The sequence below is a fragment of the Lithobates pipiens genome, unplaced genomic scaffold (genome assembly GCF_037356315.1).
Source record: "Lithobates pipiens isolate NorthernLeopardFrog02 unplaced genomic scaffold, aLitPip1_a1.2 Scaffold_1, whole genome shotgun sequence".
Classification (NCBI taxonomy): Eukaryota; Metazoa; Chordata; class Amphibia; order Anura; family Ranidae; genus Lithobates; species Lithobates pipiens.
The window spans coordinates 87,998,928-88,017,607 of NW_027507685.1; the positions used below are offsets into that span (position 1 = coordinate 87,998,928).

An 18,680-nucleotide genomic window follows, 5' to 3' on the forward strand; every position below is an offset into this window, starting at 1 on the left:
CACTAGCTATTACTGTTAGGTCCACAAAGGTCCTTTTAAGGACTTGTATAGGTGTACAGTATATAGGGTTGTACATGTATAATATACTTTCTTCCAAATATAGCAAGCCTATTATACTTGACTGCTGAGCTGAGTGCTGACCGATTCTGCAGCTGTCTTTTATCAGTGTAGGGACTGAGGGACAGTCTGCAAATCACTAGCTACTAGGTCCACAAAGGTCCTTTTAAGGACTGGTATAGGTGTACAGTATATAGGGTTGTACATGTATAAGCATATTATAGTGCACTGCCTGCAGTGCTGCTGACCGATCCTGCAGCTGTCGTTTCTCAGTGTAGGGAGGGACAGTTTGGTGTTTGGATCAGGGACAGTCTCCAATTCACTAGCTACTAGCTAGCTACTATTAGGTCCATAAAGGTCCTTTTAAGGACTGGTATAGGTGTACTATTTGGTGTGCAGTATATAGGGGTGTAATACACGTATAAAATACTTGCAAATATAAAAAGTATAGTATAGTGCATTTCCACCGTGCAGCATTGTGACTGCTGAGCGGTTCTGCAGCGATACTACAAAGAGTGACAAACGCAATTACAAAAAAGTATTATAACTGGTGTGATAGACCAGTGGCCCCCCAAAACGACAGATTGAAGCGGGGTGTTATATACCTTCTTCCACATACATGCTGCACTTCTCTAGAGACTTTTGTCACAGGGTCATTTAAAAAATGACAGGCAGAGGAAGAGGCAGGCCCCTCCGCAGGGGTGGTAAGGGTAGGGCAGGAGCAACAGGCTTGAGCCAAAGTGGGAAATTGCAGAAGGTGCGTTCGATTACGTCAAAGGACGCACCAGATTTGGTTGAGTGGCTCACTCAGCCTTACTCTTCTGCACCCTCCTCACCCTCTCTATCTGCACCTTCACTCTCTGCTGTGTGCACCCCCAAAGACACTACCACCAACACTACCACCACCACATACCCTCCGCTTGAGTCACAGGAATTATTTTCCGATCCATCACAAGACATTGCCGATGCGCAGCCACTCTTGGCATTGGATTAGGAAGAGGAGGTAGCAACAACCGCCACTCAGCAGTCTGACGACAGTACCAGATCAGCCCAAGGAGGAAGTTGGTCCCCAGTGTTGCTGCCTACTCCGAGATCTCCAATTATAGCAGTGGAGAAGGTGACATAGATGATGACGTGTCTAGTGATGTCACGTGGGTGCCCACAAGATCTCGGTGCTGGTGTCAGTGCTCTCCATCTCGGTGCTGGTGTCAGTGCTCTCCATCTCGGTGCTGGTGTCAGTGCTCTCCATCTCGGTGCTGGTGTCAGTGCTCTCCATCACGGTGCTGGTGTCAGTGCTCTCCATCACGGTGCTGGTGTCAGTGCTCTCCATCACGGTGCTGGTGTCAGTGCTCTCCATCACGGTGCTGGTGTCAGTGCTCTCCATCACGGTGCTGGTGTCAGTGCTCTCCATCACGGTGCTGGTGTCAGTGCTCTCCATCACGGTGCTGGTGTCAGTGCTCTCCATCACGGTGCTGGTGTCATGCTCTCTATCTCGGTGCTGGTGTCAGTGCTCTCTATCTCGGTGCTGGTGTCAGTGCTCTCTATCACGGTGCTGGTGTCAATGCTCAGTCTCTATCACGGTGCTGGTTTCAGACAGTGAGGGAGATAGCAGCAGAGAAGCCAATCAGCAGGCAGTGCCAGCACCATGGCTGAGGATCAGCACTGGACTGGCACCTCCGGACCACCGCAGTGGAGCCCTGCATAGGTGGGGGTAAGGACCGGGCAGAGGGAGGGGCTCAAGCACAGGTTGGTACACTGGGACATTGGCACAGGACTGCGCTGCCCTGACTGTGGCACTGATCATCTCCTGCACCCCCTTCATAGCCTGGCCTAACCTTGCCTCTCCTCCATGGCCTTCATGCGCTCCTGAATTGTCAAAATTTCACAAATAAAAAAAGAATGCTTGTTGTTGTTGATCCCAGATTCACTTAATACTTTTGTTATGTCAGTGTCCATGTTGTGGGACTATGTGTGCACAGCTAGTAAGTATTTTGTGGCTGAAAATATGACCTGTAGGTTTTTAAGGTTCGCCTGCCATTAAAGTCAATGGGGTCCGCCGCAAACTTTGCGGTTCGCGAACTTTTTGCCGCGTTCGCGGTTTGCGTTCGCGAAATGTCCCGTCGGAAGTTTGTCCATCACTAATAAGCAACACCACCAAATATTCAAATATATAATATGTAATATTTTATATGATCAATTACATATAATTGACCCTTCCTAACCGGTTTATGAACAGGTCAGGAAGGCACAGGGGAAGGAAAGAGAGTTTCAAGGAAGCTTGAGCGAGCCCACTAGATGTTATCCTAACATTAAGGTGGACACTTGACCATCACACGCTTGTTGGATCACAAACCTGTTCTCCAAACCTTGTCATCCGGGCTTCCATGGTCACCTTGTCACCCGGGCTTCCATGGTGATCACAAGTGGCCATTTTAACACACATTACATATGCATGGTCCACAGTATTCACCATGAGGAAACCCACCCTGAAAAATGCAGTCAACTTTAGATTGCATGTAGACAGGAGGGGTTACAAAGGAGGAAAAAGATTAAAAAAAAAAAGTATATAATTAAAAAAGTCAATTGTTTTTGATACATTGCAGTTTAGGACTAATTGTCATCCAGATAGGGTTTACGTTGACTTTAAATGAAATATACTAAAATGAACATTCTTTATGTCTTTGGTTTCCCTATAGGAATTCAGAAAAAGTTCAGCCCGGAGCCCCTGGTGGTAACCTTATGCATGACGGTGTCAGCCCTCTGGAGCAACAGTGGCATTGTACATCTCTTAGTCGATAATAAGATAATTTCAGAGGCAGGACATATACAAGAAACCCTTTTCCCAGGCCTACTCGCCATCTGCTGTGCCTTTCTTATCATAGGATGTGTGGGAACACTTCAAAAGAAAGGACCCTTACCGCTACTGTCTTTTGCTCTTGGCCTCGCCAACATCCATGTCCTTGCCCTGTACAATGACCCAAGCCTTGGTTCCTCGGGTATTGCTAGTAACTTCATGATAGTTACTCTGATTAGTATTTATCTTGTGGCCGTCAGGTTTGCAGATATGAGAGCTGGAAAGAAACCTTTGCCGGTTGGAAAAGAAGTCAGTTGTTCGAACCATGTTTCGAGGAACCACCTTGTGATGGCAGGAGTTTTAGCCAATGTAGTATCCTCCAGCATCCTCTGTGGAAAACTTTTAGGGACAGTTACCATCTTCTTCAGAGGCCAAGCCAATTGGATGTTCACTTCGGCAGCGTACCAGTTAGCGGTGTCTGTTGCATCCTTTTGGGCTAATGACACAATACATGCTATGTTCTTCAGCTTGTTGGCCATGCTAAAGGTCATAGAAGGATATTCCCTTATGAGCCAGTCAAGTACATCTGGGGAGCAGTTACTTCCTTCCTCCTACATGGTTGTGTTTGCTGTCCTTTTCTTGGCTTTATCTTTCATGATGTGCCTTCAAAATGTCTGCATTGGATTATACACGCTCCTTTTTGCTATTTATTGTGCTACTTTAACTCTTCCCACCGGCATTAACCACAGTGCATCGCAGTCGGTCAATCTGCTTATCTTCTTCGCTTCAACGACCTATATGTGTCTTAGACTCTATCTGTCAAAGACAGATTTCAAAATCCCTGAGGGTAAAGGGTTGGAGGGGATCATTAATTCCTGTCTTCAAGGTATGAAAGTCAAGCCAAGAATAGTTAGGCACCATCCTTTTTCCTCTACCTTGAATACTCGAGACGTAGATGCCATTGGCCACGCGTTTAACACCTTGGCAACGTTCGCCATGACAGGACAAACACAGGGTACCTTTATTCTGGTCATAGCAAGTGGAAGCATGGTGCATATAGCTGGACTGATGTCCCTGTACACTGGAAAAGCAGCAGAGAGTAGCGCCTTTATTTTTTATGGAGTGCTGTGGGTAACATGGGGCTTTGCAAAGTTCGTAGCGTCCCAAGTGCCAGTGAGAGAATTTTATATAGCCCTGGGAATTATTTGTTTTTTAGTTCTCAATGGATTTCTTATCGTGTGCATGACTGTGCTGAGCAAAGCCTGGTTTTTAAATTCACTTCTACTGGAGGTTCTGCTTGTTTTCAGTTTATTGAACACCCTGGGTATTGTGCCCAGTCAATGTGTGGTTGTTTTTAGCATATTGTTTGGTGTTGTGAGCTTTTATTGCTTTTTAGCTTCTCTCCTTAATGGAACTTTGGTGGCACCACATCTGCCATGGGGGGAGCCATTCCTAAAACCCAGACTGCCACAGTATAGCTGTACCATATGCCCACTTCCTGCAAAGAAAGTCACATCCATTAAGGAAATCGCAGGTAAGTGAATGTGTTGGAAATGTTCCCTTGCATAAAAAAATTATAAAAGTATTGTTTAATGTATTCACTGTGACTTTCAAGTGTCTATGGTTATACATCAGGCATATGATGGTTTTGTTGATAAACATAGCCAAACCAAACTCTTAGACCCCTTTCACACTGAGGGCATTTTGCGCTATAGCGTTAAAAATAGCTCCCGCAAAATGCTCTAAAACAGCTGCTCCATGCACTCCAGTGTGAAAGTCCGAGGGCTTTCACACTGGAGCGGTGCGCTGGCAGAAAGTCCTGCCAACAGCTTCTTTGGAGCTGGCGAAGGAGCAGTGAACTCACCACTCCTCCACTGCTATTCCACCGCTGCTCCCCATTGAAATCATTGGGGCAGCACTGCAATACCGGCAGCAAAATGCCGCTCTGGTGGCATTTTGCGGGTGAATTTAACCCCTTTTCGGCCAATAGCAACCGAATAGCGGCGCTATAACTGCGGTAAAGCGGCACTAAAAATATCGCCGTTTTACAGATGACGCCCTAGGTGGCGCAGTGTGAAAGGGGTCTAACACTGACACTTTGTTTATAAACAAAGTCATATAATTGCCATGTCAGAACTAAAGATCACATGGCTTTGTTAATAAACATAGCTTTGCTACTGATAGCCATCATTGTACTACTTTCTAAGTAACTACATTTACATTTTTGTAAATATTTTATTTATCTTTTCATGTGACAACACAGAAGAAATGACACTTTGCTACAATGTAAAGTAGTAAGTGTACAGCTTGTATAACAGTGTAAATTTGCTGTCCCCTCAAAATTACTCAACACACAGCTATTAATGTCTAAACCGCTGGCAACAAGAGTGTGTACACCCTTAAGTGAAAACGTCCAAAGTGGGCCCAATTAGCCATTGTCCCTCTCCAGTGTCATGTGACTCGTTAGTGTTACAAGGTCTCAGGTGTGAATGGGGAGCAGGAGTGTTAAATTTGGTGTTATCACTCTCACTCTCTCATACTGGTCACTGGAAGTTCAACATGGTACCTCATGGCAAAGAACTCTCTGAGGATCTAAAAAAAAGAATTGTTGCTCTACATAAAGATGGCCTAGGCTATAAGAAGATTGCCAAGACCCTGAAACTGAGCTGCAGCACGATGGCAAAGACCATACAACGGTATAACAGGACAGGTTCCACTCAGAACAGGCCTCACCATGGTCGACCAAAGAAGTTGAGTGTCACATGCTCAGCGTCATATCCAGAGCTTGTCTTTGGGAAATAGACGTACGAGTGCTGCCAGCATTGCTGCAGAGGTTGAAGGGGTGGAGGGGGGTCAGCCTGTCAGTACTCAGACCATACGCTGCACAATACATCAAATTGGTCTGCATGGCCATTGTCCCAGAAGGAAGCCTCTTCTAAAGATGATGCGCAAGAAAGCCCACAAACAGTTTGCTGAAGACAAGCAGACTAAGGACATGGATTACTGGAACCACGTCCTGTGGTCTGATGAGACCAAGATAAACTTATTTGGTTCAGATGGTGTCAAGCGTGTGTGGTGACCAGGGCCGGACTTTCCATAGGGCTTGACGGGGCTCAAGCCCATGGGCCCTGTTCAATAGCCAATCACAGATCATACTAAATGGCCAATCACAGAGGCCATTTAGCACTGATCTGAGTGTCCAATGAGAGATGATCTCATGAGATCATATCTCATCGCCGGCTCTCCCCCTCACAGAGACAGCCTGTGAGGAGGGAGAGCGACGTGCAGCTTGTGAGTAAAAAAAAAAAAAAGTGGAAAATAAAGTGCTGTCAGTGCCATGACAATCTGTCCCCAGTGTCACCTGTCCCCAGTGCCAGGTATGAGTGCCATCTGTCCCAGGTGCCACTGCCACGTATAAGTGCCATCTGTCATCAGTGTCACGTGTCATCAGTGCCACCGGTCCCCAGTGCCATCTATCTCCAGTGCCATCTATCCCCAGTGCCACGTATAAGTGCCATCTGTCATCAGTGCCATCTGTCATCAGTGCCACCTGTCCCCAGTGCCATCTATCCCCAGTGCCACGTATAAGTGCCATCTGTCATCAGTGCCATCTGTCATCAGTGCCACCTGTCCCCAGTGCCATCTATCCCCAGTGCCACGTATAAGTGCCATCTGTCATCAGTGCCATCTGTCATCAGTGCCACCTGTCCCCAGTGCCATCTATCCCCAGTGCCACGTATAAGTGCCATCTGTCATCAGTGCCACCGCCACGTATAAGTACCATCTGTCATCAGTGTCACGTGTCATCAGTGCCACCTGTCCCCAGTGCCACCTGTCCCCAGTGCCACCTGTCCCCAGTGCCACCTGTCCCCAGTGCCATCTGTCCCGAGTGCCATCTGTCCCGAGTGCCATCTGTCCCAGTGCCATCTGTCATCAGTGCTACTGCCACGTATAAGTGCCATCTGTCATCAGTGTCACGTGTCATCAGTGCCACCTGTCCCCAGTGCCATCTGTCCCCAGTGCCACGAATAAGTGCCATCTCTCATCAGTGCCACTGCCACGTATAAGTGCCATCTCTCATCAGTGTCATGTGTCATCAGTGCCATCTGTCCCCAGTGCCACCTGTCCCCAGTGCCACCTGTCCCCAGTGCCACCTGTCCCCAGTGCCACCTGTCCCCAGTGCCATGTATAAGTGCCATCTGTCATCAGTGCTACTGCCACGTATAAGTGCCATCTGTCATCAGTGTCACGTGTCATCAGTGCCACCTGTCCCCAGTGCCATCTGTCCCCAGTGCCACCTGTCCCTAGTGCCACATATAAGTGCCATCTGTCATCAGTGTCACTGCCACATACAAGTGCCATCTGTCATCAGTGTCACGTGTCATCAGTGCCATCTGTCCCCAGTGCCACCTGTCCCCAGTGCCACCTGTCCCCAGTGCCACCTGTCCCCAGTGCCACCTGTCTCCAGTGCCACGAATAAGTGCCATCTCTCATCAGTGCCACTGCCACGTATAAGTGCATCTCTCATCAGTGCCACTGCCACATATAAGTGCCATCTGTCATCAGTGTCACATGTCATCAGTGCCATCTGTCCCCAGTGCCACCTGTCCTCAGTGCCACCTGTCCCCAGTGCCACCTGTCCCCAGTGCCATGTATAAGTGCCATCTGTCATTAGTGCCACTGCCATGTATAAGTGCCATCTGTCATCAGTGTCACGTGTCATCAGTGCCATCTGTCCCCAGTGCCACCTGTCCCAAGTGCCACCTGTCCCCAGTGCCACCTGTCCCCAGTGCCACCTGTCTCCAGTGCCACGAATAAGTGCCATCTCTCATCAGTGCCACTGCCACGTATAAGTGCATCTCTCATCAGTGCCACTGCCACATATAAGTGCCATCTGTCATCAGTGTCACATGTCATCAGTGCCATCTGTCCCCAGTGCCACCTGTCCTCAGTGCCACCTGTCCCCAGTGCCATGTATAAGTGCCATCTGTCATTAGTGCCACTGCCATGTATAAGTGCCATCTGTCATCGGTGTCACGTGTCATCAGTGCCACCTGTCCCCAGTGGCATCCCTTGGACACAGCCAATCACAGATCATGCTAAATGGCCAATCACAGCGGCCATTTAGCACTGATCTGAGTGTCCAATGAGAGATGATCTCATGAGATCATCTCTCATTGCCGGCTCTCCCCGTCACAGAGACAGCATGTGAGGAGGGAGAGCGACGTGCAGCTTGTGAGTAAAAAAAAAAAAGTGAAAAATAAAGTGCTGTCAGTGCCATGATAATCTGTTCCCAGTGCCATCTGTCCCCAGTGCCAGGTATAAGTGCCATCTGTCCTGGGTGCCACTGCCACGTATAAGTGCCATCTGTCATCAGTGTCACGTGTCATCAGTGTCACCTGTCCCCAGTGCCACCTGTCCCCAGTGCCACCTATCCCCAGTGCCACCTATCCCCAGTGCCATCTATCCCCAGTGCCATCTATCCCCAGTGCCATCTATCCCCAGTGCCACGTATAAGTTCCATCTGTCATCAGTGCCACCGCCACGTATAAGTACCATCTGTCATCAGTGTCACGTGTCATCAGTGCCACCTGTCCCCAGTGCCACCTGTCCCCAGTGCCATCTGTCCCCAGTGCCACCTGTCCCAGTGCCATCTGTCCCCAGTGCCACCTGTCCCAGTGCCACCTGTCCCAGTGCCATCTGTCATCAGTGCTACTGCCACGTATAAGTGCCATCTGTCATCAGTGTCACGTGTCATCAGTGCCACCTGTCCCCAGTGCCATCTGTCCCCAGTGCCACGAATAAGTGCCATCTCTCATCAGTGCCACTGCCACGTATAAGTGCCATCTCTCATCAGTGTCATGTGTCATCAGTGCCATCTGTCCCCAGTGCCATCTGTCCCCAGTGCCACCTGTCCCCAGTGCCATGTATAAGTGCCATCTGTCATCAGTGCTACTGCCACGTATAAGTGCCACCTGTCCCCAGTGCCACCTGTCCCCAGTGCCACCTGTCCCCAGTGCCACCTATAAGTGCCATCTGTCATCAGTGTCACTGCCACATACAAGTGCCATCTGTCATCAGTGTCACGTGTCATCAGTGCCACCTGTCCCCAGTGCCATCTGTCCCCAGTGCCACCTGTCTCCAGTGCCACCTGTCTCCAGTGCCACGAATAAGTGCCATCTCTCATCAGTGCCACTGCCACGTATAAGTGCATCTCTCATCAGTGCCACTGCCACATATAAGTGCCATCTGTCATCAGTGTCACATGTCATCAGTGCCACCTGTCCCCAGTGCCATGTATAAGTGCCATCTGTCATTAGTGCCACTGCCATGTATAAGTGCCATCTGTCATCGGTGTCACGTGTCATCAGTGCCACCTGTCCCCAGTGGCATCCCTTGGACACAGCCAATCACAGATCATGCTAAATGGCCAATCACAGCGGCCATTTAGCACTGATCTTAGTGTCCAATGAGAGATGATCTCATGAGATCATCTCACATTGCCGGCTCTCCCCGTCACAGAGACAGCCTGTGAGGAGGGAGAGCGACGTGCAGCTTGTGAGTAAAAAAAAAAAGTGGAAAATAAAGTGCTGTCAGTGCCATGATAATCTGTCCCCAGTGCCAGGTATAAGTGCCATCTGTCCCGGGTGCCACTGCCACGTATAAGTGCCATCTGTCATCAGTGTCACGTGTCATCAGTGCCACCTGTCCCCAGTGCCACCTGTCCCCAGTGCCATCTATCCCCAGTGCCATCTATCCCCAGTGCCACGTATAAGTTCCATCTGTCATCAGTGCCACTGCCACATATAAGTGCCATCTGTCATCAGTGTTACATGTCATCAGTGTCACCTGTCCCCAGTGCCATTTGTCCCCAGTGCCACCTGTCCCCAGTACCACGTATAAGTACCATCTGTCATCAGTGCCACTGCCATGTATAAGTGCCATCTGTCATCAGTGCCACTGCCACGTATAAATGCCTTCTGTCATCAGTGTCACTTGTCATCAGTGCCACCGGTCCCCAGTGCCACCGGTCCCCAGTGCCATGTATAAGTGCCATCTGTCATCAGTGCCACGTGTCATCAGTGCCACCTGTCCCCAGTGGCATCCCTTGGACACAGCCAATCACAGATCATACTAAATGGCCAATCACAGAGGCCATTTAGCACTGATCTGAGTGTCCAATGAGAGATGATCTCATGAGATCATCTCTCATTGCCGGCTCTCCCCGTCACAGAGACAGCCTGTGAGGAGGGAGAGCGACGTGCAGCTTGTGAGTAAAAAAAAAAAAAAGTGGAAAATAAAGTGCTGTCAGTGCCATGACAATCTGTCCCCAGTGTCACCTGTCCCCAGTGCCAGGTATGAGTGCCATCTGTCCCAGGTGCCGGTGCCACTGCCACGTATAAGTGCCATCTGTCATCAGTGTCACGTGTCATCAGTGCCACCGGTCCCCAGTGCCATCTATCTCCAGTGCCATCTATCCCCAGTGCCACGTATAAGTGCCATCTGTCATCAGTGCCACCTGTCCCCAGTGCCATCTATCCCCAGTGCCACGTATAAGTGCCATCTGTCATCAGTGCCACTGCCACGTATAAGTACCATCTGTCATCAGTGTCACGTGTCATCAGTGCCACCTGTCCCCAGTGCCACCTGTCCCAGTGCCACCTGTCCCAGTGCCATCTGTCATCAGTGCTACTGCCACGTATAAGTGCCATCTGTCATCAGTGTCACGTGTCATCAGTGCCACCTGTCCCCAGTGCCATCTGTCCCTAGTGCCACGAATAAGTGCCATCTCTCATCAGTGCCACTGCCACGTATAAGTGCCATCTCTCATCAGTGTCATGTGTCATCAGTGCCACCTGTCCCCAGTGCCACCTGTCCCCAGTGCCACCTGTCCCCAGTGCCATGTATAAGTGCCATCTGTCATCAGTGCTACTGCCACGTATAAGTGCCATCTGTCATCAGTGTCACGTGTCATCAGTGCCACCTGTCCCCAGTGCCATCTGTCCCCAGTGCCACCTGTCCCCAGTGCCACCTGTCCCCAGTGCCACCTGTCCCCAGTGCCACCTGTCCCCAGTGGCATCCCTTGGACACAGCCAATCACAGATCATGCTAAATGGCCAATCACAGCGGCCATTTAGCACTGATCTGAGTGTCCAATGAGAGATGATCTCATGAGATCATCTCTCATTGCCGGCTCTCCCCGTCACAGAGACAGCCTGTGAGGAGGGAGAGCGACGTGCAGCTTGTGAGTAAAAAAAAAAAGTGGAAAATAAAGTGCTGTCAGTGCCATGATAATCTGTCCCCAGTGCCATCTGTCCCGGGTGCCACTGCCACGTATAAGTGCCATCTGTCATCAGTGTCACGTGTCATCAGTGCCACCTGTCCCCAGTGCCATCTATCCCCAGTGCCACGTATAAGTTCCATCTGTCATCAGTGCCACTGCCACATATAAGTTCCATATGTCATCAGTGCCACTGCCACATATAAGTGCCATGTGTCATCAGTGTTACATGTCATCAGTGTCACCTGTCCCCAGTGCCATTTGTCCCCAGTGCCACCTGTCCCCAGTACCACGTATAAGTACCATCTGTCATCAGTGCCACTGCCACGTATAAGTGCCATCTGTCATCAGTGCCACTGCCACGTATAAATGCCTTCTGTCATCAGTGTCACATGTCACCAGTGCCACCGGTCCCCAGTGCCACCGGTCCCCAGTGCCATGTATAAGTGCCATCTGTCATCAGTGCCACGTGTCATCAGTGCCACCTGTCCCCAGTGGCATCCCTTGGACACAGCCAATCACAGATCATACTAAATGGCCAATCACAGAGGCCATTTAGCACTGATCTGAGTGTCCAATGAGAGATGATCTCATGAGATCATCTCTCATTGCCGGCTCTCCCCATCACAGAGACAGCCTGTGAGGAGGGAGAGCAACGTACAGCTTGTGAGTAAAAAAAAAAGTGGAAAATAAAGTGCTGTCAGTGCCATGATAATCTGTCCCCAGTGCCATCTGTCCCCAGTGCCAGGTATAAGTGCCATCTGTCCCGGGTGCCACTGCCACGTATAAGTGCCATCTGTCATCAGTGTCACGTGTCATCAGTGCCACCTGTCCCCAGTGCCATCTATCTCCAGTGCCACGTATAAGTGCCATCTGTCATAAGTGCCACTGGCACGTATAAGTGCCATCTGTCACCAGTGCCACCTGTCCCCAGTGCCACCTGTCCCCAGTGCCATGTATAAGTGCCATCTGTCATCAGTGCTACTGCCACGTATAAGTGCCATCTGTCATCAGTGTCACGTGTCATCAGTGCCACCTGTCCCCAGTGCCACCTGTCCCCAGTGCCACCTGTCCCCAGTGCCACCTGTCCCCAGTGCCACATATAAGTGCCATCTGTCATCAGTGTCACGTGTCATCAGTGCCACCTGTCCTCAGTGCCACGAATAAGTGCCATCTCTCATCAGTGCCACTGCCACGTATAAGTGCATCTCTCATCAGTGCCACTGCCACATATAAGTGCCATCTGTCATCAGTGTCACATGTCATCAGTGTCACCTGTCCCCAGTGCCACGTATAAGTACCATCTGTCATCAGTGCCACTGCCACGTATAAGTGCCATCTGTCATCAGTGCCACTGCCACGTATAAATGCCTTCTGTCATCAGTGTCACATGTCATCAGTGCCATCTGTCCCCAATGCAACCGGTCCCCAGTGCCACCGGTCCCCAGTGCCATGTATAAGTGCCATCTGTCATCAGTGACAATGCCATGTATAAGTGCCATCTGTCATCAGTGTCACGTGTCATCGGTGCCACCTGTCCCCAGTGGCATCCCTTTGACACAGCCAATCACAGATCATACTAAATGGCCAATTACAGAGGCCATTTAGCACTGATCTGAGTGTCCAATGAGAGATGATCTCATGAGATCATCTCTCATTGCTGGCTCTCTCCCTCACAGAGACAGCCTGTGAGGAGGAAGAGCGACGTGCAGCTTGTGAGTAAAAAAATAAAAAAAAGTGAAAAATAAAGTGCTGTCAGTGCCATGATAATCTGTCCCCAGTGCCACCTGTCCCCCATGCCATCTATCCCCAGTGCCATGTATAAGTGCCATCTGTCTCAGTGCCACTGCCACGTATAAGTGCCATCTGTCATCAGTGTCACGTGTCATTGGTGCCACCTGTCCCCAGTGCCACCTGTCCCCAGTGCCATCTATCCCCAGTGCCATGTATAAGAGCCATCTGTCAACAGTGCCACTGCCACGTATAAGTGCCATCTCTCATCAGTGTCACGTGTCATCCTGTGCCACCTGTGCCATCCTGTGCCACCTGTCCCCAGTGCCATCTGTCCCGAGTGCCACCTGTCCCTAGTGCCACCAGTCCCCAGTGCCACCAGTCCCCAGTGCCACATAGTGGCATCTGTCTCTAGTGCCACATAGTGGCATCTGTCATCAGTGCCACTGCCACATATAAGTGCCATCTGTCATCAGTGTCATGTGTCATCAGTGCCACCTGTCCCCAGTGCCATCTGTCCCCAGTGCCACCAGTTCCCAGTGCCAGGTATAAGTGCCATCTGTCATCAGTGCCACTGCCACGTATAAGTGCCATCTGTCATCAGTGCCACTGCCATGTATAAGTGCCATCTGTCATTAGTGCCACTGCCATGTATAAGTGCCATCTGTCATCGGTGTCACGTGTCATCAGTGCCACCTGTCCCCAGTGGCATCCCTTGGACACAGCCAATCACAGATCATGCTAAATGGCCAATCACAGCGGCCATTTAGCACTGATCTGAGTGTCCAATGAGAGATGATCTCATGAGATCATATCTCATTGCCGACTCTCCCCGTCACAGAGACAGCCTGTGAGGAGGGAGAGCGACGTGCAGCTTGTGAGTAAAAAAAAGTGGAAAATAAAGTGCTGTCAGTGCCATGATAATCTGTCCCCAGTGCCATCTGTCCCCAGTGCCAGGTATAAATGCCATCTGTCCCGGGTGCCACTGCCACGTATAAGTGCCATCTGTCATCAGTGTCACGTGTCATCAGTGCCACCTGTCCCCAGTGCCACCTGTCCCCAGTGCCATCTATCCCCAGTGCCACGTATAAGTTCCATCTGTCATCAGTGCCACTGCCACATATAAGTGCCATCTGTCATCAGTGTCACATGTCATCAGTGTCACCTGTCCCCAGTGCCATTTGTCCCCAGTGCCACGTATAAGTTCCATCTGTCATCAGTGCCACTGCCACGTATAAGTGCCACCTGTCATCAGTGCCACTGCCACGTATAAATGCCTTCTGTCATCAGTGTCACATGTCATCAGTGCCATCTGTCCCCAGTGCCACCTGCCCCCAGTGCCACCGGTCCCCAGTGCCATGTATAAGTGCCATCTGTCATCAGTGCCACTGCCATGTATAAGTGCCATCTGTCATCAGTGTCACGTGTCATCAGTGCCACCTGTCCCCAGTGGCATCCCTTGGACACAGCCAATCACAGATCATACTAAATGGCCAATTACAGAGGCCATTTAGCACTGCTCTGAGTGTCCAATGAGAGATGATCATCTCTCATTGCTGGCTCTCCCCCTCACAGAGACAGCCTGTGAGGAGGAAGAGCCACGTGCAGCTTGTGAGTAAAAAAATTTAAAAAAAGTGGAAAATAAAGTGCTGTCAGTGCCATGATAATCTGTCCCCAGTGCCACCTGTCCCCAGTGCCATCTGTCCCCAGTGCCATCTGTCCCCAGTGCCAGGTATAAGTGCCATCTGTCCCGGGTGCCACTGCCACGTATAAGTGCCATCTGTCATCAGTGTCATGTGTCATCAGTGCCACCTGTCCCCCGTGCCATCTATCCCCAGTGCCATGTATAAGTGCCATCTGTCTCAGTGCCACTGCTACATATAAGTGCCATCTGTCATCAGTGTCACGTGTCATCAGTGCCACCTGTACCCAGTGCCACCTGTCCCCAGTGCCATCTATCCCCAGTGCCATGTATAAGTGCCATCTGTCATCAGTGCCACTGCCACGTATAAGTGTCATCTGTCATCAGTGTCACGTGTCATGCCACCTGTCCCCAGTGCCACCTGTCCCCAGTGCCATCTGTCCCCAGTGCCATGTATAAGCGCCATCTGTCAACAGTGCCACTGCCACGTATAAGTGCCATCTCTCATCAGTGTCACGTGTCATCCTGTGCCACCCTGTGCCACCTTTGCCATCCTGTGCCACCTGTCCCCAGTGCCACCTGTCCCTAGTGCCACCTGTCTCCAGTGCCACATAGTGGCATCTGTCTCCAGTGCCAGTGCATCTGTCATCAGTGCCACTGCCACATATAAGTGCCATCTGTCATCAGTGTCATGTGTCATCAGTGCCACCTGTCCCCAGTGCCATCTGTCCCCAGTGCCACCTGTCCCCAGTGCCAGGTATAAGTGCCATCTGTCATCAGTGCTACTGCCACGTATAAGTGCCATCAGTCATCAGTGCCACTGCCACGTATAAGTGCCATCTGTCATCACTGTCACGTGTAATCAGTGCCATCTGTCCCCAGTGCCATCTGTCCCCAGTGCCATGTATAAGTGCCATCTGTCATCAGTGCCACTGGCATATATAAGTGCCATCTGTCATCAGTGTCACATGTCATCAGTGCCACCTCTCCCCAGTGCCATCTGTCCCCAGTGGCATCCCTTGGACACAGCCAATCACAGATCATGCTAAATGGCCAATCACAGCGTCCATGTAGCACTGATCTGAGTGTCCAATGAGAGATGATCTCATGAGATCATCTCTCATTGCCGGCTCTCCCCCTCACGGAGACAGCCTGTGAGGAGGGAGAGCGATGTGCAGCTTGTTGTGAGTAAAAAAAAAAAAAAAAAAGGAAAATAAAGTGCTGTCAGTGCCATGATAATCTGTCCCCAGTGCCACCCGTCCCCAATGCCACCTGTCCCCAGTGCCACTTATAAGTGCCATCTGTCATCAGTGCCACTGCCACGTATAAGTGCCATCTGTCATCAGTGTCACGTGTCATCAGTGCCACCTGTCCCCAGTGCCATCTGTCCCCAGTGCCTCCTGTCCCCAGTGCCACCTGTCCCCAGTGCCTCCTGTCCCCAGTGCCACCTGTCCCCAGTGCCATCTGTCCCCAGTGCCATCTGTCCCCAGTGCCATCTGTCCCCAGTGCCACCTGTCCACAGTGCCACCTGTCCACAGTGCCACGTGCCATCTGTTATCGTGCCATGTTTTAGTGCCATCTGTCAGCAGTGCTACATATTAGTGTCATCTGTCATCAGTGTCACATGTCATCAGTGCCGCATATTAGTGCCATCTGTCATCAGTGTCACGTGTCATCAGTGCCATGTATTAGTGCCATCTGTCATCAGTGCCACATCAGTGTCACCTGTCATCAGTGCTACGTATCAGTGCCATCTGTCTTCAGTGCCACGTCAGTGTCACGTGTCATTGTCCTGGTGCTCTAGGGCTTTCAAAATTTTAATAGGTAGTCAAGAAGTTAGATGTGTCATTTATGCTCCTAGAACGTGTGATTGTGCTCCCTGCATGTTGGGCCTCTCTAAGTGGCCAGGCTGTGGAAAAGTCCCACACATGTGGTATTGTAATACTCAGGAGGAGTAGAATGTGTTTTGGGGTGTCATTTTTGGTATACACATGCCAAGTGAGAGAAATAACCTATTACAATGACAATTTTGTGAAAAAAAAAAATCTTAATTTTGAAGAATTGTGGGAAAAAATTACAACATCAAAAAGCTTACCATGCCTCTTACTAAATACCTTGGAATGTCTACTTTCCAAAAAGGGGTCATTTGGGGGGTATTTGTACTTTCCTGACTTGTTAGGGTCACAAGAAATGAGATAGGCCACCAGTACATCAGGTGTGATACATTTTATATGATTTGCACCACAACTTGTAGACTCTCTAACTTTCACAAAGACCAAATAATATCCACTAATTTGGGTTATTTTTACCAAAGATATGTAGCAGTATAAATTGTGGCCAAAATTTATGAAGAAAAATTTGTAATTTGCTAAATTTTATCACAGAAACTGAGAATTTTTTTATTTATTTTTTTCAGAATTGTTCTTTGCTCCTTTTCTCTTATCTTGTGGTTTGCTGATTGGTTATTGGCAGTTACATAGTGCCTCGTTTACTGCCGTTGAGAAAACCTGTCTGCATTAGACAGTAATGTAATGGTGGACAAACGCTATCAGAGTGGCACGCTTAAGAGCCGGTTCACACAGCGGGCGATGCGAGGCGACACGACTCGCCTCGCCTCGCTCTCGCAAGTCGCCCCCGTTCTGTACAATGGAACCGTTCTGAGAGGAGCGACTCAAGTCGCTCCGACTCAGAAAAAAGGTTCCTGTACTGAGGTCGCGGCAGGTCGCGGCGAGGCAAGTCGGAGTCGCTTCGCCTCGCCTGCAGTGTGAACCGGCCCTAAAAGAAAACTAAAGAATGAAAGAAGGCAACGCAAAAAGGAAGTTCTCAGTAAAAGGAAAAGGATTACTGGATTTTTTACACCCATGACACCACAGCCTGATGTGCAAGCAGAGAATCCAGAGGACAACAACCCAAACCTGATGGAAGAAACGGTTGGAGACAATTTGATTTCAAGAGCAGGGCAGCCCATCATTGAATCATCATCTCTTCAGTCAGAAACTGCGACCGAACAATGTCCAACTACAGATTCTTTATCCACTGATCCTGCTCGCTGGGGTAAAATTGATGAAAGTGTACGTGCTTATTGGGCGTGAAAAGGTCCAGCGTCCGTTCAAAATAAGGATGCTAATGTCAAGGCTTCTAAACGCCACTACAAACATCAGAAGAGACTGTTTTCTAAAACTCCCTTAAAACGCAAGCATTTGAATGGTATTTTCCCAGAGAATGGTTGCTTTACTCACCATCCACCAGTTGTGTGTTTTGTTTTGCTTGCCGCCTTTTTGGCGATGGTAACGGTCAACCCCTTTTTGAATCTGGCTATAATGACTGGAAACATGCTACCAGATGCATTGCTGAGCATGAGAATAGTGAAAGTCATAGAAAGGCTATGTTTAATTACATCAACAGAGCAGAAGCTTATGGCGTTATAGATTCTCAGCTTAAAAAGCAGTTTGAGTCGCAATGCAATTATTGGAGTGAAGTTTTGCAAAGAGTGGTTGCAGTTGTAAAATTTCTGTCAGAGCGGGGATTGGCTTTCCGAGGCTCCAGTGAAATATTTGGTCGAGCTGACAATGGGAATTACATGGAAATCCTGGAACTGATCAGTGAATTCGACCCATTCTTGAAATCACACATACAGATATATGGCAATGCTGGGGTAGGTACCCCCTCATATCTTTCATCAAAAACATGCAATGAATTTATCGAGCTAATGAGCAATAGAGTACTTTCTGAAATGGGAAAAGAGGGGCGCCAGACTGAGTGCAGTATAAATCATATATTTAATAAAAACAAGTAGTAACAGGTTAAATTAGATGAGTTCAGTATGTGGTGAAAATCGCCAGTCCTGGAGTCTCATAAATGTCCTCCCTTTGCAGCCTGGGGAACTGGTGTGATCTTACAGAGATCCAGAGAATGCTGGGAACCAGGAGGTAGGAGACAAGGTCCTTGCCACTGTGAATAATCACATTTCCTGTTCCTGTGAAGTCACGACCAGCTGCTTCTTGTCTCCTGCCTCCTGGTTCCCAGCAGTCTCTGGATCCCTGTAAGATCACACCAGTGCCCCAGGCTGCAAAGGGAGGACATTTATGAGACTCCAGGACTAGCGATTTTCACCACATACTGAACTCATTTAATTTAACCTGTGAGTTACTACTTGTTTTTATTAAATATATGAT

At 49.5% G+C, this 18,680-nt stretch overlaps 1 protein-coding gene across 3 annotated transcripts in view; it reads left to right on the forward strand.

Moving 5' to 3' along the window:
* Positions 1 to 18,680, forward strand: part of LOC143943175 (uncharacterized) — a 195,582-nt gene that overhangs the window by 60,522 nt on the left and 116,380 nt on the right. For 2 of the 3 annotated variants that reach the window (XM_077464812.1, XM_077464890.1), the window contains exon 3: positions 2,754 to 4,385. In XM_077464812.1, the coding sequence (XP_077320938.1) occupies positions 2,754 to 4,385 (1,632 nt within the window). The remainder of the gene's footprint in view (positions 1 to 2,753; positions 4,386 to 18,680) is intronic. The other variant, XM_077464963.1, reaches the window with a different exon arrangement.